Genomic DNA, 27,158 nt, shown 5'->3' on the forward strand with positions numbered 1-27,158 from the left:
AGAAAAAATGGTTTCATTTCCTACTCAGCTGGTGAAACCACACCATCATCCAATAAACACTAAGTCTAACCAATGCAGGTGAATCCAATGGTGAGTGAAATGAGTGTTCTGAAGATTGAGCAGTACTAAAAATAATTAATTTCTTTTCTATGCAATTAAAATCAAATATAAATGAAAAGAGGGGAAAATAGTCCATCACAGGTCACTGTTAAATAGTCTATACTTGGACATTAACCTAGTCTATTCTGAAAAAGAAACAATTTTGGATTAAAAGGTATAAGAAATCTTAGCTTTTTATTGATAATAATAAACTAGATAAATACTGACATTTTGACAATTTGGAGAGATGCTATAATCAAGATTATTTATTTGTATTCCAACCTTATCCCTAAAAGGATTATAGGGTTGCTTATAAAACTATTCACAATATTTAATAATTGCGTTATCAAGATGAAAATTCTGTACCATTAAATTCAACAGTTATGAAGCCACCACAGATGTTATCTTTCATATAATAAAAAACCAGATTTTTATAACTACTTTAAAAAAATTCCATTATAATATGAATTAAAAGTTTGATATACTTTCCTAACTATTGTGCCTTTCTATAAAAGAAGATATCCACTGGGCCACTAATTTCTATGAAGGTACAGGTGGCAGGACGTGGGCAAACTATGGCAGGCCAGCTGCCTGTTTAGAAGGTTACTGGAACAGTCACACCCACTCATTCACTGTCTAATTTTACTTACAATCTGCTTTCAGACTGTAATGGCAGAATTAATAGTGAATGGAGGCCCTATTCCCCACAAACCAAAAAGATTTACTATTTGGCCCTCACAGGAAAAATGTATAGATCCCCACAGGATATTAACTAGTATAATACAAATACAGAATAATTGCATAGAAAGATAATAGGCTTCTGCTTATTAAAAACATTTCCTGAAAGATTATAATTGAATGGAATAGTATATGAACAATTTAGTAGTAGTACCACAATCAGTAATATGAATTTAATGTGAATAAACTCTTTAAGATACTTTATATACAAGGTGAGGCAAAAGTAGGTTTACAGCTGTGAGTATACAAAACAATTTATTCTTTCATTATTATTAATTATTATATTATTTTCCATACCAAGTGTAAACATACTTTTTGCCCCACCCTCTATTTTAAAAACCCCAGTCAAGAAGAAAACAAATGACAAGTAATAACATGACTATTCTGGCCTCTCGAAATATCTAACCTCTAGGTCTAGACCTAAGTTTAACAGAAGTGTAAAATTTCAAAGGTGGTTTTTTCAAAAATCCTTTTACTATTCCAATTTATATTTACATGTGTACATTTGTAAAAATTAGCTGTTTATACAGTGAATAGAACTTAATGTAAAAAATAAAACTATAACATAAAATCTAAAATTGCTATTGTATAGTCAGGCTGTTCATATTCACTTATTTTTTTAAAACTATACAAATAAATGAATTTTCTCCAACAGATTTTCAATTTCAAATCAAATTATCTATACACCTTTTCCATAAAACTGCTTCACCTTTCAGAATTCATATTTAAGGTGAAAATCAGTAAAATGAATGTCTGTATACCCTTTGCCTGCGTTTCCCAATTGTTTAATCTTTGCCACACTTGTTTTTATATATGTTATTTGTTTAATCGTGGTACTAACCATGAAACATAATTCATCTATGAACCTTTTAATACAGATATTTTCTATTATATATATATGCAGTAGTATTTTACTTAGTATACTTAGTAATATGCCAGGAGTATCAGTGATAGCAGTGTCCTCAAATGTCCTAAAAGTGACTTAAAAAGTTTTTTAAAATCTAGCATCCAATCAAGGTTCACATACATGACCATTTCTGAGAGGAAAGGGCCACATTTTCTTTAATCTTTTTTGTGTATACTATATTCTCTCTTCTTTCTACAACCTGTTCTCTGAAGAAGCTTTAGGAAGACAATTTTCCCCAGCACTCCTCCACACAAGCACCATTCAGCAATGGAAAGAGGCATTACTATAACAGTGAGGGAGAAATTGAATTTCTAATTATCTCAGTAGTTTCTGTATTCCCTATGAAAATATCTAGAATAAAAATATAATCTTATCTTAGCTGGTATACTTTTTTATAAACATGTAACTAACCAACATTCAGTGAACATCAAGTGAAAAGTCTCATAAACTAATTACCTGCCAGGGCTCAGGAGTTAAGCTTTAATACTATTATCGCTAATAACTTAGGAATCATAAATAATTATACAAATGTATTTTATAAAAAGAACATTTTATAAAAATCTAAAGAGCTCTTTACTGGTCACTGAAAAAGCCAGTTTTAGAAACTAACATACTTTTTTAAAACATACAGTCAATTTTAGAGTTCACTAGTTGAATAAGTTTTAATCATCCCATATAATGGTTAGATGGCTTGCAAATTATGATTAATCCATTAAGAAATTGACCTTCTCTGACCATTGGTTCCAATGCTTTCAAGCTTTTGCTAAGTGCAAAACTTACATTTTGAACAATACTTTATTATATCAATATTATAAAAAAGGCCACTTCTGAATAACAAGAAACACAAATTTTTTACTATTAATGTAATTGAAGTAATATGAATATTTTAACATTTGCTCCTAATTTATTTGATCTTAAAGTTCAAATTGGAGCAATTTTTGACTACTAAACTTTCTGGGGAAATTGAGATTTCCAAAGGGAATACTGTTCAAATTTATAAAAACAAAGAGATCAGTATTCTAGTGATTCATTTTCAATATATTTTCTATATTGTTAATTATGTCTGAATTCAGAGTTTTTCCAGTGTAATTACACACAAGGCTTTAACAAACAGAGACCTAAATCTGCAATCGCCTTTACTGAAACCAGTGAAAAACCTACACACAGCAATGAAATTGGCATGCAAATAAAAGAACTGTCAAGACATGTATCCCTAAGAATAAGCCTACAATAACTATTTTAAAGGCTGTGTGTGTGGTCTCACCCATATATTTTGGCAAGATGCACTCTCTCCAACCACAGCAAGATTCATCCAAAAGCAGTGGCACTGGAGAACCTCTGTCTCACCTGTCAAAGTTGAAGAACGCTGTTCCAAAGACCACCATGAGTCCATGGAGAAAAGCCACAGTGCTACAGCTGTTATTGATAAGCAGTCTCTACAGAAAAAAATACTTCAAACAATTAAGCAAATCATTCTTAATAGGGATATAGACAGAAAGACAATATATTAATCTTTAAATGATGAGATGACAATACTATGCCAAGTCTGACACCGTGATAATTTATATACTGGAATACCAAGAGGGGATCTTGCATAAGTAGTACTAATTTAATAGTCTTCTCTATTCTTCCTCTGATAAAATCTCTATGCATTATTTATCAATTTAAAACTTCACTATGTTCCCTTACTTAAATCTTATAAACCTCCCTTATAAAGATTCATAATTCACCTAAAGTACTATACAATAAAATTCAACAAAATTGCTAAATTCTGATAGCTAAAAGCAAAGAAGATTAAGGTTTATAAACAAAATCCTAAGTATATTAAAATCTGATGTTTTTAGAATACGCTATATCGTCTTTTTCAACCACATTATAAAAGTAGTCAAATTTATAAAAACAAATTTAGGCTGACCCTCCTACAGTAAAACATATGGGTTGATCAGGTAAGCCATAGGTAGGTTAACATAAATAGGTTACATAAATAAAAAGAATAAGAAAAACAATTACTTTGAAAGAAATATAACTCAGTGGGCAATTCAAGCTCCACCTCAAGTTGGCAATAAAAGATAACTAAAATAAAAGGAAAAAAATATACCTGGCTGGGTAAAAAGTTTAAATAATCATGATGAATGTCTCATAATTTAATTTATTTTTCCTACCAGATGACAATGTCCTCTAAGCCTATTTTTATACTACAACAATTCAATTAAAAAGAAAGGTGCCTTTCCAGGAAAGTTAATATGCAGAAGGTCTTCATTTTAAGATGGTTTTACCAAAACCAAGTCCCACAGCACAAAGTTACCACAGAGCTCCAATGTACTAGACATCCCAGTTTCATTTACTATATACTTAAAATAAAATGCATAGGTTCCAAAAAGATTAGGTTCACTTTTCCCTAGATATATTTAGTACATTAACTAGTATGGTTAGGGATATTATTTTTCTTTGGTTTTGTCAGTAGCATGTTTGATATAAATTTTATTAAGTGGTAGTATATGTAACATTGCATTGTGGGTAGCAGTTTCCTGCTTTAGCGTAGCCACATCCTCAGCTGTCATATGAGCATGTTTCCCATATTTTCTGCAAGTTCTCGCCTTTTTTCCTTTTAGAAAAATGACAGCATTGGAAGATGAATTGTCCTAATAATTATAACAAACACGAATTAGTTATACAGCTACATTACACAAGTATGGATCACCACTGCCACTTTGAAGAATAAAGAAGGAAAAACATTCTCATAATTAAAGTACTAATGTCATGTGAAACAGTATGTTAAAGTAAATTAACATAGAGGAAGGAATTAAAAACTGTTCAAAGGAAGAAATTACTGTAATCAGATGCCAATATCCTCTAACAATCAAGGTGTACATATAACAGTCTAAATATAACAACTGTTGATTTGCCTTGAATGTTAGGTGCTTCAAACCTGCCAGGTATTCATTCATCAGAGAGAATTAATGTCAATATCCCTATTAGAATCTTAAGAATCTACTTTGAGATACTACAGAAATATCAAAACAGAGAAAGAGAAACCGAAAATGCCTGGAGGAGAGGAGGAAAGAGAAAAAGGGGAAGAGAGAGGAGGTATGAGATGGAGAGAGAAGTTTAGTATTTTTCTCCTTCAGCATCCCATTTCCACATAACCTCACATTTAGACAGTTAGTTACTAATACTAACCAAATGATGTTGTTCAAGCATAATGGGCATGGTGGTGCTTTGGGTTTTTATATAAGCAAACTAAGGAGGAAAAAAATAACAGAACAAAATACTCCCATTATGAAAGGTAACACAAAACATACCCTGTACGCATACAACCACAGCACATGCATGCAGTTGTGGACACATATCCCATTAAATAAGAAGTTGGAATGAATCTAATCTCTCATAATCATAATTTAAAATACTAATAAAATTGTGTGTATTTAACTAATATAAAAAATTCAAATTATCAATATAAGGCCCCATATCCAAAAAAATTGTCATACACCAAGCTGAAACAATAAATTAAGAAAGTAGCTTCCTAAATCTCATAATCAGTGAGAAAATTTTAAGCCAAATTAGAATTTCTATAATTTATAAAATTCCTATATCAAACCATTTGGCCCTGTTGTTTTCAATTAAAGAAAAACAGAACAGTAAACAAATAGAAGTTTAAAACTATCAAAAACACAGAGACATGAGCACAATATTGATATTGATAAAACCTACTGCATCCAAATAGGATCATTAGTTCAGAAAATAAAAAACAATTCAAAAGATAACAATGAAGAAATATGCAGCATTAAAAACACAATTATATGTTGTATTGTCTAACAGCATACAATATAAAATGTTTGAACAATGTCGACAAATTCAGTAAATACAGGATAATAAAGAGGCAAGATAAGCATCTTACTTTTTGAAATTGATCTCAAGTTCAAAGGTGTATTCATTCCACTTCCAATCGCATTCAAGTACATAATTTATACAGCAGACCTAAACTTGCTACATCAACATAGCAAATACTAACATAATTCCTCAAAATGAAGTTCAAAGAACAACAAAAAACTCTACCCTGTAGTTTCCATTTCTGATTTTAAGCATCGTAAAATCATAATCAAGAGCTTTGTTGCAGTGACTTTCTAAGTCAATCTCGCATCACATGTGGTAAGCTATTTCTGATGAAACAAACTGTCAATTATCAAATATGTACCAGTTATCACTGTTGTTTTAAATTTTTACCACAAAGTAATATTTGGTCCAAAGTAGATATATTTTCAATTAAAAAATGTGTGGATAATGAATATACAAACTTATAAAGCACATGACTTCACTATCTTTCTCCAGCTAGACCTTGATGAGTCTCACACAAAACAAGAAGGGCATATTCAACAATATCTATTAAACTCTTACGCAACAAGAGTGATTATCCCTGACCCAAAATTATGTACAGGAGGGTTACCTACAAAAAGAGAACGAGCAGTTAAAAGACACATAGGTGTTAAAATCATGCAAATGCATACAAAGTCAATTGGAGGGCCAAGTACACATAATTATTTTTTTAATTTAAGGAGAAAATATTTAGCTAATAGTTGGGGTTGTAAGAGATCAGAGAATTCTTATACAAACACTGAAACTCATCTATAAACGAAGAAAAGCTCTTATTTACCATACTAGAGCAGCTACCTAAATTTTTCCATTGCCTGATTCTGCCTGCTATTGTATGTGCATGTGGAACTATGTTTGGAAATTCCACAAATTATACAGAAAAAGCCCCCTTCAGATACATATCATACTAGTCTACCTTATATATTAAAAAGAATAACTAAATAACTGGTCTCTTTTGCATGAATAATTATATGTTAAATAAAAGCTGTTACATTGAAAAGTAAAATATGTTTACATATACAATGAAGCATGATAAAGTCTACATTTAAAATGAAACACTAAAATACATTTCTGGTGTTTTATTACTATAAGTTTGTTATGGAAAGTTCTGGACATCTGAACAATAAAAAATTTCAATCACTCCCATGTCCTCCTTTTGTATTTTGGGCAAATCAATTCTTTGTGAAAAAACTTGAACTTGTCTGTACATTTATCTTTATCTATATAAACCAAAAGCAGATAACAAACTGTGCTGGGAAGTCCAAAGGCAAGGATATTTTGGCTCTAACACTCTCCTTAGTGTTTCCCAGCTCTTACTCCATTACCTACCCCAAATAATGTTTTGTAATTCACTGTCTCCGCCCACCCTCCCAGTCATTTACTTCACGCCACTCCTAGTTACTATCACACTAGGAAGAAGTCTAACATGCAAATTCAGAGTGGCTGGATAAATGGGAAAAAATACCTAGGAAAATTGGTCGTTCTGCTTTATAATTTTTGTTGAAAAATACTCCATCGCTCCCATCTGATGAAAACAGGAAGCTCTGTTCATAAATATAAAATTCTTTGCCTATGATATATAATCATCCTAATAAGAAAATGAGTTCTAGACATACATGTCCAAAGGGGCAAAAAAGAAGAGTTTCTCAAAGATGTTTCCAATTTTCTTCTGAATCAGAATTAGCAAATCGAGACGACTAACATGCTCTGTCTGTGTGCATTATTCCTTGCTACACACAGCGTTTTGCAATTTATTTCAAAGCTTTCATTATAAACAAAAAATACAGCTTCTGTTAACCCACTCTATTCTGAGCTTATAAAATCTAATATTGAACAACCTAAATTACAACATAAGACTTCTACTTTATACATGTATAAGATTTGCTATCAAAGGCTCTGTTACAGCTAAAATCCAAGAATTATACAAAATGAATACAATTCCTTGAAAAATAAAAATTACGAGCATAAAGAGAACTTGTCATTCGTTTTTATAAATCCTCAAACTAGTCATAAAATAAAGGTATAAATAACATAAACTAGTCATAAATAAAGATTACTAATTACATTTATATCCTTTTTGTAGAAGCCAGCATCTAATATTGATCATACATAAACAAGACAGACATGATTTAACATTTGTACAAGGAATCCCCAGACTAACACTTTCATGACAGCCAATACAGTCAAGCCCAGCAAGCAGTTTGCAACCAGACCTTAAGAAAGGTAAACTTTTTTACAATGAGTTACAGATTCACAAGTTTAAGAAGACAGGAAAAAGAAAAACAGAAGGACTTCCAATCACCCAGCAAATATGAAGCAGACCCCAGAATGTGATACAATCCAAAGATGTAAATTATTGTAAATCATCACTGTTGTTCAGAATTTCACACCAGCCTCTTGAGCCAATTTTGCTCACTTTTTCACAGACACAATAATGAACTAAATAAAAGGAGGAGGCAAAAAAAAGTGGGAGTTGGGGGATAGAAAGGAAAGTCCTTAACTGCAGAGTTCTGCTCTACAAATGCTTAACCTTACAGGAGTTTGGGCTCCTTCCAGCATTTGTATTCTATCCAAATCCTCATGAGTCACAAAAATTAAATAGCTATATCCTTCTGGATGCCAGGAAGGGCCTTACCACAAGCCTTTTGTCAGAGAGAGAGAGAGAGAGGGAGAGAGCGCAAGAGCAAGGGGGGAAAAGCCACAGTGGTAGGCAGTCCCACTTTACTTTGAGCACTGTGAGGTCACAAACCACATGATTCTGTCTCTCCAGTAATAGTGCTTGCAAAAAAAGGAGTTTTAAAGCTTTTGCTTTTTTGGATTGTGTGAATGCTTCATTCGCCTCACAAACAACCACAGAACCACAAGTGCGGTGCAAACTTTCTCCAGGAGGACAGCAAGAAGTCTCTGGTTTTTAAATGGTTAATCTCCGCAGGTCACTACCAGCCACCGAGACCAACAGAGTCAGTGAGTGCTCTCTAACCACAGTCTATGCAGTAATAGTAGGTCCTTCAAATATTTGCTCATTCTCTTTTTGTTTTGTTTCCTTGCTTTTCACATGTTACCAGCTACATAATTTCTTGACAGAAAAAAAATAAATATAAAGTCTATGTACTCCAGGCATACTGTAAAACTAAAACAAGGTTTGGGTATGGTTTGTGTTTTCAGTTTAAGGCTGCAAGCAGAATTTACAACAGAGGGTCCAAGTTCTATCTGAAAAAAAAGGAGGGACTATGGCATCAAACAGCCTCTTCAGCACAGTGACACCATGTCAGCAAAACTTCTTTTGGGGTAAGTGTTACCATATTTTAAAATCCTATAAAAGATGAACCTGTTAAACATAAAGGTATGTTTCTTGGATGAACTAACTGCTAGCTTTTCCGGATAACATTATATGAAAGATCATGGTAATAATGCTACTTTGCTGAACTAAAAAAATGAAAAATGAAATTGTTGTACATATTTGCATTTGGCATCTGTAACTTATCTACTTCTTGGAGTAATGACATGAAATAGAAAAATTAAATTATCTCACATTAGTCAAAATGTTTTTAGAGTTATAGAAATGAGGTAGTTAAAGCAATAAAAAAAGTTTGATATTATCATTAACCCTCACTGAAATAAAATTAGGCACTAAATTAATCATAGTATTATGAAGTATTCACTCCGGCAGTTCCCAATATTTGAGCAAACTTCAAAAAGGAAGCAATTTTACAAAATAACAGACCACAGAATTATCTCGACATTATGCTCTACCATGAAAACACAGAAATAAACCTGCAGCACAGTTACATTTTAACCAGTTTGACTACCAAAATCTATTTACAATTTTAAACTGCATCATAAGACTATCTTGTATAATTTGTGTTCTAAATGACTTTATAAAATTGAAGCATATATTCAACTGAAATAAAATTAAGTATGTAAGTCATTTTTAAAACATCTTTATAGTTAACCCAGGATATTCAGGATATTAAAAAGTTTACAGAAGTCTTTAAAACCTTATGTGCAATTGTATTTTTCTATACAATTTTAATTTTATACCTACACACTATTATCCATATGTAGAATTTGTTATAAAAACACAGCAAACATTGAGACGACGAGGATTCTTTTAATCATATTTTTGGACCTACCAAAATGAATACCGTTTAGTCTCATGAAAAATAAAACTCTGTAAGGATACCCTGCATGATTTAAAAGAGCCATACGTACTAAATCATGCTGGACTTTTAAAAGAAAAACAGCCATAATATAGTCCCTTAATATTTAATTTCAAGTTAGTGTTGATACAAAAAAAACTACTTCAACGTTCATAAGCTGACATGGCATTATAGTAAAATATCTAAACACTTACAATATTTCTTTATGATGTCCAACATGTTCCAACTACAAGGAGCAGGTTTATAAAATTTTCTTTTATCCTTAAAAATAAATCCTTTTGCTGTGTAATACCTATATAACTTTGCTTTATAACTTAGATCTAACGATGGAGTTGCCTTTACTCCTCCTACTTCACACATTTTAACTGGCTATCAGAGGATCAGTCTTAGTTTAGGTCAAAGAGGAATAAACCTGAAGGAGAGAAAAAATTTCTTCTTAAAAAGGTGAAGAAATCTATTTGTATTTTACAAAAAAAAAGTAAAATTACTGTAATGACTCCTTCAATAGTTGTAAGCAGACCCCCTACTGTAATCATTATGGATTATTCTTTTAATTTAATGGTAGTGTTATTCTGAATTTTCCTGCACTAAGGAAGTAGAACACAGATACAACTAGACTGCATTACAGCCCATATCATAATTACAGCTTATACATGGGAACTTTTGCTGTTTCTATTCAATACATAAGGGGAAAATAATGGCTAAAACTATTGTTATATGGAGGGATAACTTAAAACAGGCATCGCAAGCAGTGAAATTACTCTTTCACAATATTACTGTTTAAAACAAAAATACATTTTTCTAACCAGATCAGGAACACAAGTTTCAAGGACTATTTCTTCATTACAAGTTATTCATACTGTCACAAAGAATATGTTAAAATGCTCTTTACTCTATAAGAGGTCTTATATTTCTGTGACACCTCTAAATATTTCTAGAGGTAAAATTTCAAATATTTGACCAATTTCTAAACAACAAGACATTATAGTGAACTAAATAAAGACCATCTCTATCGAATGTCATATATTTTTAGACAATATAAGCATGCTTCCTTTTCTGAAACGTGGAATTTATCCTCTCCCTACCTCAAATCTCTATCTAGAGCTGGACAGAGATTTAGGATGAACCCACTACACCAAATTAATTATAGGTGAGTGGGTAGTGGGCGTAATGTATAGGTTATCATTGCATTGCAAACATTCCACCAATCTATAAACTATTTGAAGTTGAAAACCTCTCTTCGGACTTTCAATCTTTCTATGATGACTCTCAAAACAACCTAGTGAAATGTCAAAAGCATGAGCTTTAATTCTGTAAAATAGTTTTTAAAAGGTTAGGCATTTCCTAGGTGAGGGGCAAAGCACACCCGACCAAATGCCTCAGCTCAGACATAACGAGTGGAAAGGCTGGGTGAGAGAAAGGTGCACAAAGGAGGTGTCTCAGTGTCCTTGCTTTCACAGCATGGTATTTATCTTGAATTAAACAAGAATTTTCAGTCTGCACTACTCAAAATAAACCCATTATTTATCATGAAGTCTGTTGAAAATAATAGCTGTGACTCACTGGGTGTATTACAATTAAGAACTCATTTATGAAATATATCAGTTGACAGATTAAAATTTCTACATAAACCCTTGTAACTGACCATAGCGACCAATTGAAAATGATGGTGTGAATGCTGACTTGCAAAATAATCGTTGTGATCCATATCAGTAATAATAATTTTAGTTCAAGATTTAATAGTGACAAAGGGTCACAACTTGCTTCCAAAATAAGAGAGCCAAATTCCAAATCCAGGGGGGAATTTAAAAAGTCAGGAACAAACACAGAACACCAACCCAACACATATTAAAAGCTAAAAATACCTATGTAATTACCAAAGATTTCTATTATAAATTATTTAAATTATAAAAAAATCCCAATTTTACATGAAAAATTGTTACATTTCCCTTTGAAATTTTAAAACTATATTAAAATGTAAAATATTTCAAAGAAATTGCATAAAAATATTTTGTTAGTCTTTACGAACCTCCTGATAGTCTCTAAATCACAAGGAAAGCATGAAATATACATGATTATATTATGATATATATTAGTTACTTTAAAAAAATTAATTATTCAATTACACCCTTTGAACTAATCACTGATAGTTTGACTTGTTTAAATCAGTCATGCTAAAGTTAAATTCAGTAAGATAGAAATGTTCCAGTTTGTTAAAATAACACTGAAATATTTGATGGTTAAATAAACTGCAGAGGGGGAGAAGCTAACTCATTGAAGGCAGTAAGATTTTATCAAACACACAGAATTAATCTTTATTGAATAGAACCATTCACAAATCAAAACTCAATGTACTTCAGTACTTTCACCAGTGCTAATCAATTACAAACCTTTTCTAGTGCTTCAAAAATCATATGCTTTCAATTTTATACACTGGTGGTCCTCAAGTACTGTATTGGGGCTGAGTTAAGACATTTTGTATCACACTGTTTTTTCCAACAAATATTTATCTAGAACACGTTTTTTCCCCTCTCAAGAGCTGCTCACATGAAAACTGTGGTAATATTTTTATACTGTACTTCTTTGTGAAGCAAAAGGTTAGGGGTTACCTAAATACCTCTACTGTATATACAAAAAAGGGAAAAGGTAAGTATTCAATATAAAAAATCCAATTGGACTGAATTATTATTTTTGCATTCCTGTGATTAATGATACACCCGTGCATACTTGAACACTGATGGCAAAACAAGGCAGCATCTCAAATTCCTCTCCAAAGCATACAAGTATCAGCCTTCCATGCTGTTCTATCACTTGTCCCAGGAGACTAAAACGTGACAACTCTGAGTCAACAGTGAGGTCATACCATAGCTTGTCAAAAGCATTAAGAGTGCAAATGCTATTAGCTAAGAAAAGTCTTCAGAGATATTTTTTCATAAAGGGTTCACTGGAACAGTTTACTTCTATAGTGCCCCTTTAAAAATATTACCTGTATGGTCAAATAGACCATATGAATTGTCTTCAATATGAAAAATCCTTCCTTTGAATAAAACTGTAAATGTGACAAAGCCTAATTTTTTTCGTTATTTACCATGTAAGACCTTACTAACCGGGTGCTAGCAAAACCAATGCTAATTTAGTCAGAAGCTTCCCAATAGGTTGCTTTAATGCACTATTCTCTTCTAACAACTGAATTTCACCAAAGATAAAATTCTACCAAAAAAGTCATTAAACTCCCATAATAAGGATAACAATAAACTCTAATATTTAATATTTTCTAAAGAGTAAAATATTGTAAGATAACTGTAAAGTATATGCAAAATCTTCATGAAACCTGCAATGTTTATATTTTTTTAAAATCTTTAGAAAAGTCTGACATAATGAAAATATACACCTTAATACAGCTATTGTCATTTCAAATATTATAAAAATTCCATTGGACATGTATTTTGACTAATGTGTTACAACTGAAAAAAAATAATGGGGAAATTCTGTATCTTATTCAAAGGGAGTTTCCTTACAATTTTAACTGCAGTTGACCACAAGCTTTTGTCCATTCAACAGCAAACACTCATAAAACAGACCACACACTCCCATGTAACTTTTCAAAGACCTGTACAGCAACTGAGATTAAGTGTTCTTTTATTGCAATAAATGTAACATCCTTATCAATAAATATAACATCCTTATCTAACGCTGAAATCTTAGAAATTTCTGCCCCTTTATACTATTCATTAAGGACACAGGGTTCAGGGTTGGGAGAAGTGTTAGATGGACATAAGCAACATCATGTTAACTATTCCACATGTTCATTGTTGTTGTTGAATAGGATGTTAACTCTGAAACGTATTTCTACATAAATGTTTTCATCTACTAATAAATAAAATCATTTACCATGATTTATATAACAAATTCCCAAATAAAGTGAGCTGTAGAATTAAGTCCTATTTGTAACGTAGTATCTAATACTTGCAATAAAAAAAACCTCATTATTCATCCATCTCCCATAAATACCCTATATATCTTATTAACACTCATAAATTCAGTGTCTAATATTATAGCCTAGGACCAAAAATTATACTAAGCATGATTTTGGCTCTAATAAAAAGAACATAAATGTTATATTTATCTTGATTAAATAATTTTCATTTTTTTAAACCAACTGCCCACGAGGAATTCTTCACCATATAGACATATAGTAAGTGAACGCAATTTTTTATAATGTTTAAAATATTTTTAAATTATTGTATTGATGTCATAAAATTTATGAAGTCAACAGTATTCTCACACAGGTATTTAAGATTATTGTGGTGATGAGGTTAAAGACTCTGTTATCTGCACTATTTCTATGCCATCCCGAAGAATTATACATGAGAGTTTACATAGAGAAGTGACATTCCTAACAAGGTAGATCTAAATATCCTGTGCAAGACAAATAATTTTGTGACTAAATCAAATAAATTAATTTACTCTAATTTTCCATTAGACTGGCATTTTTTATATCAATGGTAGTCTACTGAAATCATTATATCATCAACTATAAAAATATATTTACAGAAAGATTTTTAAAATTCAAAAATTCATATACATGTTTAGGTTCCTGTAAAATTTTATAAACCATGAGTCTGTCAAGCCATTATTTACATATTCCTTATAATCAGGTATTTAGAACTAAGACCATTTTATGGTTCAGTAAAAGCAAAAAAAAAGGAAATCAAGGAAAAATGTAAAAATGTTAACTAATCACAATGACAAAGCATCAATTGGATTCTAAAAAGATATATATGCAGTATTACTTTAAAAGAAATGAATAATGATGTCGTATTCCAAAGAACTTTATATGGACCTGGACATATTTTTATGCAGAAAAACTATCTGCCATATAAATACAACTTCTAATTTCTTTCAACTATCACTACAGCTCAAAAACGTAATACATAGTATATATATTTATATGCGTATGAATGCATACAAATAAGTGACTACAGCACTTGGGATAATGACTATAAATCAGGGGCAAAATTGTAAATTATTAAACTAAGGTATTGTTTATAGCTCTTTTATGAAAATTAACTACTTTTATCTTTCATCTGCATGTATACTAACAGAGAAATGTCAATCTGTAGAACCAATAACAGAGATCAGGCATCTATTGGGAAATTCAAAATAAAAACAATCAAAAACTATGTCTATAAAACCAAGGACTTAATTTTCCAATTATAAACTTAATTAAAAACTGGTATCAGTTAAACAAAATTATTACAATTCATACAGGTATATTTCTATATATTTACCCATTATCTAGGTAAATAATTTAAATTAGGCACTGTGATTTTAATTTGGTGATTTTCTTTCATTAGTAATAAAAATTAATGTATTTTTAAATTTCTCTACTGAAACTTCTAATTTAAATTTCAAATTTCCAGGATCAGTGAAAACATATCATTATTTCTACCAAATGATAAAAGTTATTTAAATGAATCTAAACAAAAGGAATTCATCATGAGGCTTAAAAGAAAAAATAAAGGATACATTTTATAATTAATATTTTAAGCCATTGGTTTTACTGCATTTGTGTAACTTGATCCTAGAAAATAGACACATGAGTATCCAAAAGACACAGGGTGCGATTCCCTTTAATCAATAATAATTTTTATTTTAAGACTTGTTTTTGTAAATATAACTCAAAGAAAAACTATTTTTTAAAAAAGTGAGAAAACTGAATTCTCACTTTATTTTATATATTTATACCACATTATAGAAATTTGCAATATTATAGTACCACAGAAAGAAAACCTCTTTATGCTAATAATCTGCATTACATTAATCACTGAGTCTTCTATAATAAAATGGATAACTATAAAGTATATAAGCATTTCATACTAAGAAACTTAACCCCTAATTCAAAAACATTAAGATGTTATAAGAAGGTACCTACAAGAAAACTTCCAGCAGGACAGTAGCATCCTAACTTTAGATAAGATAACTGGTTACAAAAGGTAATCTAGTGAGATTAGTTTTTACCTGTCATGAAACTGGTAAAGCTTTTAGGTAATTCAGCTTTTGACAAATGCAGGAAAAATTTTCTACTGCTCTTACAAATACAGAGTTCAAACTAAAAATGAAAATATTTTAAAAGATAATCCATAATGTAGATGCTAACATAAAAGTCATGGTACCCAACCTTTGATCATTAATCCAACCTTCTCTCTATAGTAGGAACTCTTCTTTTTCATCTCATAAAAACATTAGTGTTCACACAGAATCCTTTACATTACCCCAGTTATTAACTAAACACATAATATGTTCTCTCCCTCTCTTTCAGGAGAAAAATTTGTAACATTTTCAAAAGGTTATTATCTAAGCTAGATAGGAATAATCAGTATTGTCAGAAGTAAATCAGTCTTGATTTAGTAATAAGGATTTAACAATATATTTCACTTACAATACGCATAAGCATATTACAGATTTCAGTATACCAATAAGACCAGAGGAAACACATGAAGAGATTTTTGTTTAAAGTTATCTATCATTCACAAGTACCCAGTAAGAAAATGGAGCCATATGCTAATTATTAGGCTTATTTTTATAATATATCAAGACACACTTAAATAACTATTTTAAGAGAGCAAAGTATTTGACTTAACTTGCTAAATTATTTAATTAGTAAATGGTTAAACTACTCCTAGTATATGTTTACATAAGGAAAAAATTTTTGCTCAGACATGTTCAAACCATTTTCTTATCTGTGAAATAAAAATCATGTGCTCCAACAAATAACATAAAATATTTTGAATAAAGTATTTATTTACAAAGTAGTTATATATTACATGTATAAAATGACAGGAAGAGATTTTCTATAATGAAACTATATTACTAAATGTAACTCAAATTTTCCACTTTGATTTAAACCTTATTCAACCAAAGGCATTGTCAATTCACTGTTTCCATGATCTAAAAACATCTAATATCCTCACTGCTATTTTAAAGAAACCTTTCAGAAAAATCATATTATTATAAGCTGATGGAAAGATGTTTTTTGAAAAGTAGCTATGAACATAATGTGATCTGAAAACTTACATTCGAACTTAAAATTTGCATACTCAAACATATGAAATGAACGTGAAAACAGCAAACAAATGCATACAATAAAACTCTACCTAGCAACAATACCATACTAAGAAGTTAACCCTGAGCACCAGAGAAATACATTACGCTTTTTAAAATAAATGTTCAAATTAAAGCTTGCCTTTTGAACTGCTCAAATGAGTATATAACATACCAGTGACTACAGAATTTTTTTTCGAAACTGGCAAGACTAAAAAGAATCACATCTAATTCCTATTTTTGCAATTATAATGTGTGACACTTTCTTTACTCTAAGACTATCATTTATTCTAAACTGGCTGGAAAGGCTTGCCCATTGCATTTTTCCTGTACGTACCTCTTCCTTATCAATTATGGTTTATCTTCAGCATTCGGAGAAAAAAGAAAGCTTCAAAACTTTAACTGACTTTAAAACATCATTAAATCAATACACACAGGGCTACTTTAAAAATATTCATTTCTAAAAGACCAGAAAATCTTACTTTTTTAGGCTGATGCGTCTACACATAGAAAGCAACTTTTAGTAAGTTCTTTGCTACGCCATAATGATCTGCTCCAGAAACTCAAGGGTACCTAAAACAACGGGCTACCTGTTCTAGCCATGCTTAGGAATGTGTCCAAATCATTTTTATTGATTTAACCTTTATAGGAATGCTGCATATCCTCAGAGCAAAACATTTTGAATGTATTTATAATATGATACACTTCTGAGGAACCATGAAAAAGAAAGCTAAAAACAAATCTACATACTTCTTCACCCTTGGTTGTTATGTGTTTATTTTTGTTTACTTTAAATACTATCAACAGAACTAAATATTAAATAATTCTATTTAGGAAAAGTTACTACTTTGGCACCAATGTAAGTAGAAATAAAAATTTATTTTGGAAAAAAAGGTCCTTTAAATAAATTATAAGAAATAAAATGCCTGATTTGACAATGATGTCACATCTGCAAATTTAATGGATTCTAAATCCTCATTTTATATCATAGCTACACATTAATCATGGAATCTACAAAAATATCAAACTTAAACTTTAAAAATTTAGTCCTTATTGAATAAACTAAATTGTACTCTAGTTCACATTCTGACAATTTACAGAGAAAGTTCTGTGTTGCCTATCTCTCTAGCTTTCTGCAAGTGGTAGTTTATTAATGGCTTCAGCAGCTAATGCCTGCATTAGTTATGTTTGCCAAATAATAATTCACAATATTATGCTTCCTCACATTATGGTTCATCATTTGTTAACTTGAACCTCACCTCTAAAGAAGTTATACTTTCACTGAAAACTGTTCCTTTAAAAAGGCAAACAACTTTTGAGCATTTCCAGATGTAGTACTCAAAAAAAAAAAAAAGAAAAATCATAGGCAAATTCTCAAAGAACTCTAAAACTATTAATAAAAATGTAATAAAACTGGAGCCACTACTATTACTTCAATAATCATCCATAATTTTAAGAGCTGAATGTACTATACACCAAATTAAGAAACTTATAATAAAGAGCATTACTGATTTCAGGTAGCTGCCAGTAGATAAAATATTCAAGCATATTTCAGTGAGACAAGATTCTACTGAACTGAAATTTCTGAAGCTCTGCAAAGATAAATTCATGTTATCTTTTTCAAATAGTTTACTAATTTCTTTCTGGGAAATATAAATTAGGGTTTGGCTACATTATTTTCATCTTGTCATTAATTTTTTTTACAAAACATCCAGGAACGCACAAGAATATGCTAAATGAAAATTAAAATACTTTATATGCAGCCTACTATTCCCAGGCAGGGGTGGGACTAGAGTGAGGCAAGCTGACCTCTAGAGCACAGCATTTAAGGAGGCCCTGACTCCTGCACAACAGTGAAAGTACCTACTTAAATGCTGCATCCTATGCATTTTGCTGGCCTCACCCTGGACCCAGGTCCTGTCCTGCAGGCACATTAGTGCATACCATTTCATGAGACATATTCTAAGCAGGGTATCATAAAACATAGAAATGTGTTTCTGTATAAAAATGATGAAATTAAAAATAAGAATTTTATATGTTTAATGCCCTACTTTCTATATTGTTCTTTAAAAAAATGTACCCACTGGAACCTGAATATAAATGAACATTTAATACATGGTCATTTTATATTGTAATGAGCTGTTAAAGTTCTGAGATGGCACACATAGTTGACAAATTTCCTTTAAAGGAGATTTACATTTGCTATAAATATCTTCCAAAGTAAATTAAGTGGCTTTATTATTTGACCATAAAGCTTAAAAAAAAATGAGTATGTTCCATTAAAGGGTTCACAGGATTGCATGTGATTTGTTATAGCCCAGTGGTATCCAAATCTGGCTAATCAATGGAATCACCTAGGAACAAGTCTTGGGGAGGGGAAGGAAGAAAGGAAGGCCTTGAAAATGTTTTTGAACAAAGCTCTACAGGTAAATTAGCAAAGTTTGGGAGGCAATAGATAACCAACTTTTAATACACCCAGAAATTAATCTAAAGATAAGATGTACATACAAAATATATAAATTTCCATAGTCTCCCCCATAAATATTTACAAAGCTGATTCACAAAAAAATATATAATATTAAAATTCTAGTTTACTTTCTTTCCCTTTCTTATAGAGATATTAGCCAATAGTGATTTGTCCAACAAGTAATATTAATAAGGAAAATAAAGTCAGAAGCATAAACGATTCAGTAAGATGAATACAACCAAAAATACTAATATTGTACTTTTTCTTTTAAGTTTAAATAGCTATTCTAAATATATATTCAATCTATTCTAATAAAACCTCAATATTTTAAACTTAAAATTCATTTAATGAAGTTCATATTAACCTTATAAGAAAATACAGGATGAAGCAAAAGTAGGTTTGTGAGCATGTGAAAAGGTTTATTCTTGTATTACTATTCATTAATTATTGTATTATTTCTCATACGAACTGTAAACCTACCTTTGTTCCACCCGGTATATGTGCCTAACTAACAACATACCTCCATAATTTTCAGAATATGCCTTAACTGAAACTGTACTTTGTTTTTATGTTCGCTTTTCCTCGTTGACCATTTATTGTGCCAGCACTGGGCTAAACTCTTTATAAATATAATTTCTCTAATTCTCACAAATGCCTCATATGATATGGGCATTACAATTATTTACAGATGAGAAAACTGAAAATGAGGTAATAAAATCTGATCAAGGTCACACATTTGAAGAGCTGGGACTCAAACCCAAGTCTTCTGACTCTTAATTACTACCTTATAGTGCTACATGTAGCCTTAATGAAGTTACTTCCTAATCCTCAATTTTGTCTGTAAAGGTGTCAGTTCTCAGTAATAATTAGTTATTAAACTGACAAAGTACAAATATAGAGATAATCTCTGAGTCTCTGAATTCTCCCTAAGTATATCTTTAAGTAATATTGATCATGGAAAACTAAAGAGATGAAGAAAAATAAAACTTAAGAGTATACCAAAAGATTTAAGTCAAGTTTAATAAGAAAATGAAATCCCAAGAAATTAAATACTTCTTAATCAATCATTATTTACCAATCATTATTAACCAATAATCTTATTTAATGTCTACATCACATAATACTTCATGTGATATGAAAATACCATCTTGCAGTTCAAAATTAAACACAAGGAATTTATAATCTTCCTTATTTATAAAATGAAAACAATAATGGTGTCAATGATGAGCTTTGGTGTGAGTCAGATATAAAGTCAAATTCTAGTTCATTTATGCTAAGTAACCAAAACAACCTTAATTTCTAAATCTTAATTTCTATATTTCTTAAATTCATATTGTCTTAAATTTTTGATGTTCCCAAAGATGCATTGATAAGGGTACATTTTTCTTTGGCTACCAAAGAGATTATGTACATGAATCTAGAAAGTAAATTTCTGACATGCACTACTTCAATTTCATCCACAATCATTTCTACATTATTCAAAACAAAAACTCTTAGAGAAGGCACAAAAGAGCTCTAGATCCTTTTTTTTTTCTGGCAGAGAGTAAAAATAAAGTTGAGATTATAGTTCTCAGTCTATATGGATCCACTAAGAAAAGATGCCTTGACCAAAAGCCATAGAATAAAGAACTGAGAGGTTGTTTTGAGTATCTACAGATGTCAGCAGACTAAGCCAGTCATTCTGTGCCCATATTTCGATAAATTAACGTTTCAATGATAAATCCAACAACTTTACAAAACCTAAATACAGTGAAATTTAAAATATATATGCAAGTATAAAATCTTAGATATGACACATCAGAAAAGGAAACATGCAACCGGTACCCTATCTGGCAATGGAGTCAAGAAATTGGAATAAGATTTGGTTAAAAATACAAGCTGATAGGGTAAGATACTTCACTGACTTAAGTTTAAACTCCATAAGTGTTCATACTTATTTCATCAGAAGTCACTAAAAAGATGTGAGAAAAGGAAGACAAAAGGTTTAAGCATGCTGCCAGAACAGTCAACCAATGAAGCAGAGAATAACTTGAAGAATGACATAGTGATTTAGGAGTCATTCATCTTGTAGGAAAAAAAACCAAGCTTGGATGTAAAAAATATGGGCCAAGTTGAAGAGATATTACAAAGAAACTAGCAGAAGAATTTGGCAGCCAGAATTGGAAGAGGCTAAGAACAGGGAAAATAAGATTGCAGCTTAAAAGAGAATTGGTGACGTTGCCAATGATTAATAAAAAATAGGAAAGGGTGAAATACAAAGAGTTCTATTTGAGTCATTATTAATAAAGTTGTACTTAATGGGAAAAATAGAATAGTAATTATATACAACATAATCTCAATTGTTTTTAATTAGGCAGGGTGTGAATATGTATGAGAGGAACACAAAATCATAATCATTATGTTTAGATAATAAAAATTCTGAAAGACTGTTTTTTTAAGCTTATCAATATTTTTCTACTTAAAAAGATGTATATTACATTTTTTTTAAAAATTAGTTCTAACGTTATGATTTTCCTGAAACACAATTTGGTATGGGAAACAAACAATTTTGGGGTTTTCCCCCCATGCTCAAGTTGTAAAAAACATCAAATTCCTACAATTACAAACTATTTTTATGTGGGAAAATCAGTTTTACAAAATCTCATGGAAAAATAACAGAACTAGGAAGAGTTTGTGTTGTTGTAAGTTTAAATCCAAATTACACGTGTTATCATAAAACCTTGAGCAAGCTACAAAGCTATCTCCATATGTAAATACACTACCACCTTTAAAAGTATGACCACCTACCTTGAAAGTTTTCTGTGAAAAGTGAGTAAGATAACACATGTAAAGTCCCTCCACCCAATCTGAAAAAATCACTGCAGTTATTGCATGTAATCAACTTTATAATCCTAAATCCTCTTTTAAGAGTCTAAATTTGACTGCTCAGAGTGTGGCCTATAGACCAGTAACATCAGCATGACCTGAAAGTGCATGTAAAAAATGGAGAACTTCAGGCCCCACCCCACACTCCTGGATCAGAATCTGCATTTTCACAAGATCCCCAGGAAAACCAATATTAGAGAAACTGTCTGGCTTGTTTATTGTGTGTGCTTTTTTAAAGACTTTATTTAATTTATTTTTAGAGACAGGAAGGGAGGGGAAGGCAGGGAGAGAAACAGAGAGAGAAATATCAATGTGTGGTTACCTGTCATGCACCCCACACCAGGTACCTGGCCCAAAACCCAGGGATGTGCCCTGACTGGAAATCGAACCTGTGACCCTTTGGTTCACAGGCTGACACTCAATCCACTGAGCCACACCAGCCAGGGTTTGACTTGATATAGATCACCCATTCCCTGAAGTTCTCCACTTCATCTCTGCTCCAGAGTTCTTTCTCATGCTGAGGGAGGAGGAGCACCTAGTGGTTTACTCCTAATTCTTAATTCTGAGAGACTTAAGAAACTGACAAAAAGTCTAACCCACTTTCATTCACTTCAAGGCAACTTTTCAAACCTAAAGAGAACTCCTATATTCACCCCTCAATTTATCCACTATGCTTAACCAAGAAAGAGAGGCCTACGGTTCATAATTCTGTCTTGTAAAACAACGTGTTCAACAATTTGAGTCATTTTGTAAATTATTAAGCTGCACAAATATATTAACTATTATAGCTACCAGTCTACATGTATGCATGTTGTTACTAATGTCTCACCACAAACTTGTCAAATCACTTACTGGAGTTTAAAAACTCTGTATCTGTCCCATGTTCCTCAGATAGCGATCTAGTAGCCCTGACACAGCACAGACTGTGAGGGCTACAGTTGAGTAAACTCATGTGGCTTCTAGTGCTCACCAGAAGCAGATGCTCACAAATCATGCTTTTAATAACCGGTTTTAGAATCTTAGCCAGCAGAGGCCTCAAGATGACGGGTCTTCAGCCTTTTCATTTTGCAACTAATTCCTCTTTTTGACATCTTATACTAATTGTTTACTGTTAAGTATTTTATAATTTCAGGTGCCTATTTTTGACTTTTTTCCATCCCATGACTACTGACTAAATAGAACAGGAAATATAGAAGACATTGTATATATGAAAAATCATCAAGCCAAATAATTCAAATTTCCTAAGGTAGAAAAATAAAAGGTGGTATGAAATAGGTAAGTCAAAAAAATGAACATTTGCTAGATTCAGCAGTATCTGAGTCAGACAGACCATTACAGAACTCCTAGAAGTTTTACCTCCTCTGAGGGGATTTCTTGGACTGCCTTAAGGAGAACTTTCAACTTTTCTTTCTTACACTGTTGAGAACACCCTCACTTACTTAGCCTAAATTTCCCCTTACCTATATTCTTGCTCTCTACCCTTAAAAAGAACATGCCTTTAGTTGCCCATTCATGTACTGCTTTGTTCTTTTCATTTTGCTATCTAAGCTTTCTTTCCAGTCATGTCCATGTGAGCACTGTCTTAGATCCTAAACTTTCAGTGAAGAACTCCTATCTATAGATTTCCATTTGAAAATCACCTAGAAGAGTAACATAATCAATTAAGCTCCTAACTGCTTTACCGTAAGTAATCCAATGATTAAGTGTCCACAGAAAGATCTGCTTACCACAAATTTAAAATCCATTAAAAATTACGAACAGAGAAAAAGTATGCCAACTTTTAGATAAGGGAGTTGTATATGAACCAGCACTTTACTCTTGGCTGGAAAGGCTGAGAGAAAAATCAAATCTGAATGCGAAAGGTGAATTGGCCTTTAACACAAAAATAAAAAGTTATATACTTAGTGAACAGAGGAAGAAAGACCATTTAAGAAATAAAGAATTTCTAAGCTAAACTAAGACTCAGAGCTAGGACAAGGGAGACAAGAGAAAGGACAATAAAACAAGAGAAAGGAGAGTAGTTTATAAGCAGAGTAATTTAGTAGTTACCATATACTATTCTCTAAAACAGGCTTCATTCTTATGTATCTAATTGTATCCATTGTATCTAATTGAATCAAAATCTATCAAACTGATTTATGTTAAAAGGAGTGTGTATTAAAATATTCCTATGAACAATATCTACTTGTTAAGAGCACCCAAATATCTAATAGTTAACCCCACAAAGAAAATAAACTTAAAAATAAAAAGTATGACAGCAAAGAAATCAAAAAGTCAAAGTCAAAGATTAACTCTAGTGACAGGACATAGTCTTAACTAAACTGTAAGTCAGGGAAAATAAGATCTAGTTACAAAGTTTTCATAAGATAAGAAATCAAAACACTTTTTCTGAGCTTCAGGTTCACCATTTATCAGTACTAAACTATATATATTCTAAGCCATTTCCAAATTCCATGTTTCTGCCATACTGATCATATTCTAGACAGAATATTATTTTCAATGGTATCTCCATAAGACCACCCATAGCAGCCATCACGGTACAAGGCATTTTTTTTCCCACTGAGACACTACATAACCATAATTCTTCTCAACTCAGGTCTTCAGGGAGCCACTCATAAACAACAGGAATTTTCAGCCAGAAAAGGATTTGTACCATTCCATGTCTGAGGGTTTATATTTTCAGTAAAAGTTTAATTTCTTCTTCCTGGCTTTCACCTAACCATGCTTATTTCTTCTATAGAATCCTTGACATCTATATTTTACTTTGGGTCTTGGCTTTCTGCAGATTTTGATCCATGTTTTAAGGCACTAGCATGGTATGATAAAGAGGTAAAAAAGTAATTTTTAAAAGGCAGATAAATGGAAGACTTTTCTGCATGGCTTTAAAAGAAAATAACTTCACCTCTTCTGTCTCAGCTTCCTTATTTGTGAAAAATGGGAGGAAAAACCACATCTACATACTCTGCCTCACATGGATATTTTGAGATTTAAATAAGACAAAATATATGTCAAAGCACTAATAAAAATCTCAAATATATCAATGTAAGTTATTATATTTTAGTACTATAAAAAATGTTCAAACTTCTATTCACTTGACTAAAAGAGAACACTTGTACCTTTAAATGACAACGCAGGATACAGGTTGGCCTTTTTTTAAATCAGAGAATAAAACTTTAAAATCTCCAGCAAACAAAGTAGCTTTGAATGCTAAACTTCATGAAATAATATTTATTACAAACTATCTCAAAGTTACTGTCTATGCATTTCTCTAGCTCATTGGGTCTCATCTTTTGGACAACATAGCCCATCAGTAAAATACACACGTAATGAGCAACAATGTATACTTGTTTATGAATTATACACATCTCTTATCTTTCTAATATATTATTTACCTTATAAATTATTCATAAAAACAGAAATTTTAAGGTATCAAAAAATATATAAATAGAAGTCTTAGTATTTTTCCTCTGAACTCTACTTTAGAGACCACTGCTGTTAGTCAGCCACTTCAAACCTTTTTAAGCTATGGAACTCAAACACCAAATTATAAAACGCAAGCCCAGGCTATATGACAAATAAAGGTAGACACACTCTAATCAAAGTGGGAGTAAGAGATCAGGAACCTGACGGTCTGTGATGGAACTCCTATGGTTCCAATAAGCACAATCAGAAACCACTAATCTTGAGATCAGGCTTTTCATTTACTTAATAGTGCTATTTCTCCAGCTTGAAACCAAAGATGGTATAAGAGTCAACTGAATACTTAATATGATATTTACTGTAGAGATACAAGATACAGTTAAGGATACTGCTAATTACACAAAATGTCCCCACCAGCTTCCATGGAGAAAAGTCTTCTCAGGACTCAGCACCAAAAAACATTTGTTGTATCACAGACTGTGAATGTAGTTTGGGGCAGTATGGTATACAATGCTATGCTTTCCCATTTGCTCGGAAGCTTGACAGTAAAACTTTTGCTACATCTTGGCAACCAAAGAGAGACTTTATTATATGCATCTCTGTGCACTTTTACCCTCTGGATTAGTTTTGTATCTCTATTTCTTTTAGGCTTCACCTTCCTTTCCTGTTTTCCTATCCTATTCTATTATAAACACTTACAATAAACTTCTCAATCTTTTTGGAATCAGCTGAGATACAAATGATAAAACTCAACACTCAAACTTTCCACTTGTCACCATCAACTTCCATTCCTCCAGAAGAGAAAACCTGCAATTATTTTTGCTAACTAATTCACCAATTTCATCAACCACCAATACCTAATAATCCAGCCTTTGCATTCCCACTTAGATTTGTTTCGCATTCTTCATTCCCACAGCCATTACCTCTAACCCAGACAACTACAGCAAGTCTTCCCACAGCCAATCCATTTTACATACTGCTTATGATCAATTTTCCTTAATCAATGTCAACATATATCATACATTTATATTTTCAAACATCTCTTAAAGGATTCCCAAACCTAGGGAAAAGACCTAACTCCTTAGTCTGGCATTCAGGGCTTGCCACATTCTGATACCAATAAATAACTTTCTATTTCCTACAATCAAGTTTCCCTGTAGACACATTAACATATTTGCCCTAGATGTCTCATCTTTGCCTCCAGGTCTTTAATCATTGTTTTTTTCCCTTTTGTTTCCTTGTTTTTCCTTTCATTTCCTTTACTTACAGTGTTCCCTACCTATCTGTACTACCACCCTCTCCTCAAATGTCTACAGTGCCAAATATTACCTATCCTTGAATACAGACCTCAAATAGCATTATTTTCACAATTTCTCATAAAACTGGAAATTCTCTTAACCTACCTCTGTGTTCCCACAGTGGTACATCTGTCACTCCTTTCACCCATCGTTCTTTCACTCATCTCCTATCATTCTGTCTCCATTTCTAGCCGTGTAAAGACCACCTACTTATACATATGTAAAAACAT

General features: G+C 31.6%; 2 protein-coding genes across 8 annotated transcripts in view; one reads left to right on the forward strand and one right to left on the reverse strand.

Annotated features, from left to right (window-relative positions):
* The window catches only part of SUPT3H (SPT3 homolog, SAGA and STAGA complex component), a 472,076-nt gene that overhangs the window by 414,048 nt on the left and 30,870 nt on the right, over nucleotides 1-27,158 (reverse strand). The gene's annotated exons all lie outside the window — the stretch shown is intronic.
* RUNX2 (RUNX family transcription factor 2) overlaps nucleotides 8,444-27,158 on the forward strand; it is a 319,729-nt gene continuing 301,014 nt past the window's right edge. For 2 of the 5 annotated variants that reach the window (XM_036024176.1, XM_028508423.2), the window contains exon 1: nucleotides 8,446-8,902. In XM_036024176.1, coding sequence (XP_035880069.1) covers nucleotides 8,845-8,902 — 58 coding nt within the window. In that variant the 5' untranslated portion in view covers nucleotides 8,446-8,844. Of the gene's footprint in view, nucleotides 8,903-27,158 lie in introns of all 5 variants that reach the window. The other 3 variants (XM_036024174.1, XM_036024177.1, XM_028508421.2) reach the window with 3 other exon arrangements.

Source organism: Phyllostomus discolor, chromosome 4, assembly GCF_004126475.2.
Source record: "Phyllostomus discolor isolate MPI-MPIP mPhyDis1 chromosome 4, mPhyDis1.pri.v3, whole genome shotgun sequence".
In the NCBI taxonomy this organism is placed as follows: Eukaryota; Metazoa; Chordata; class Mammalia; order Chiroptera; family Phyllostomidae; genus Phyllostomus; species Phyllostomus discolor.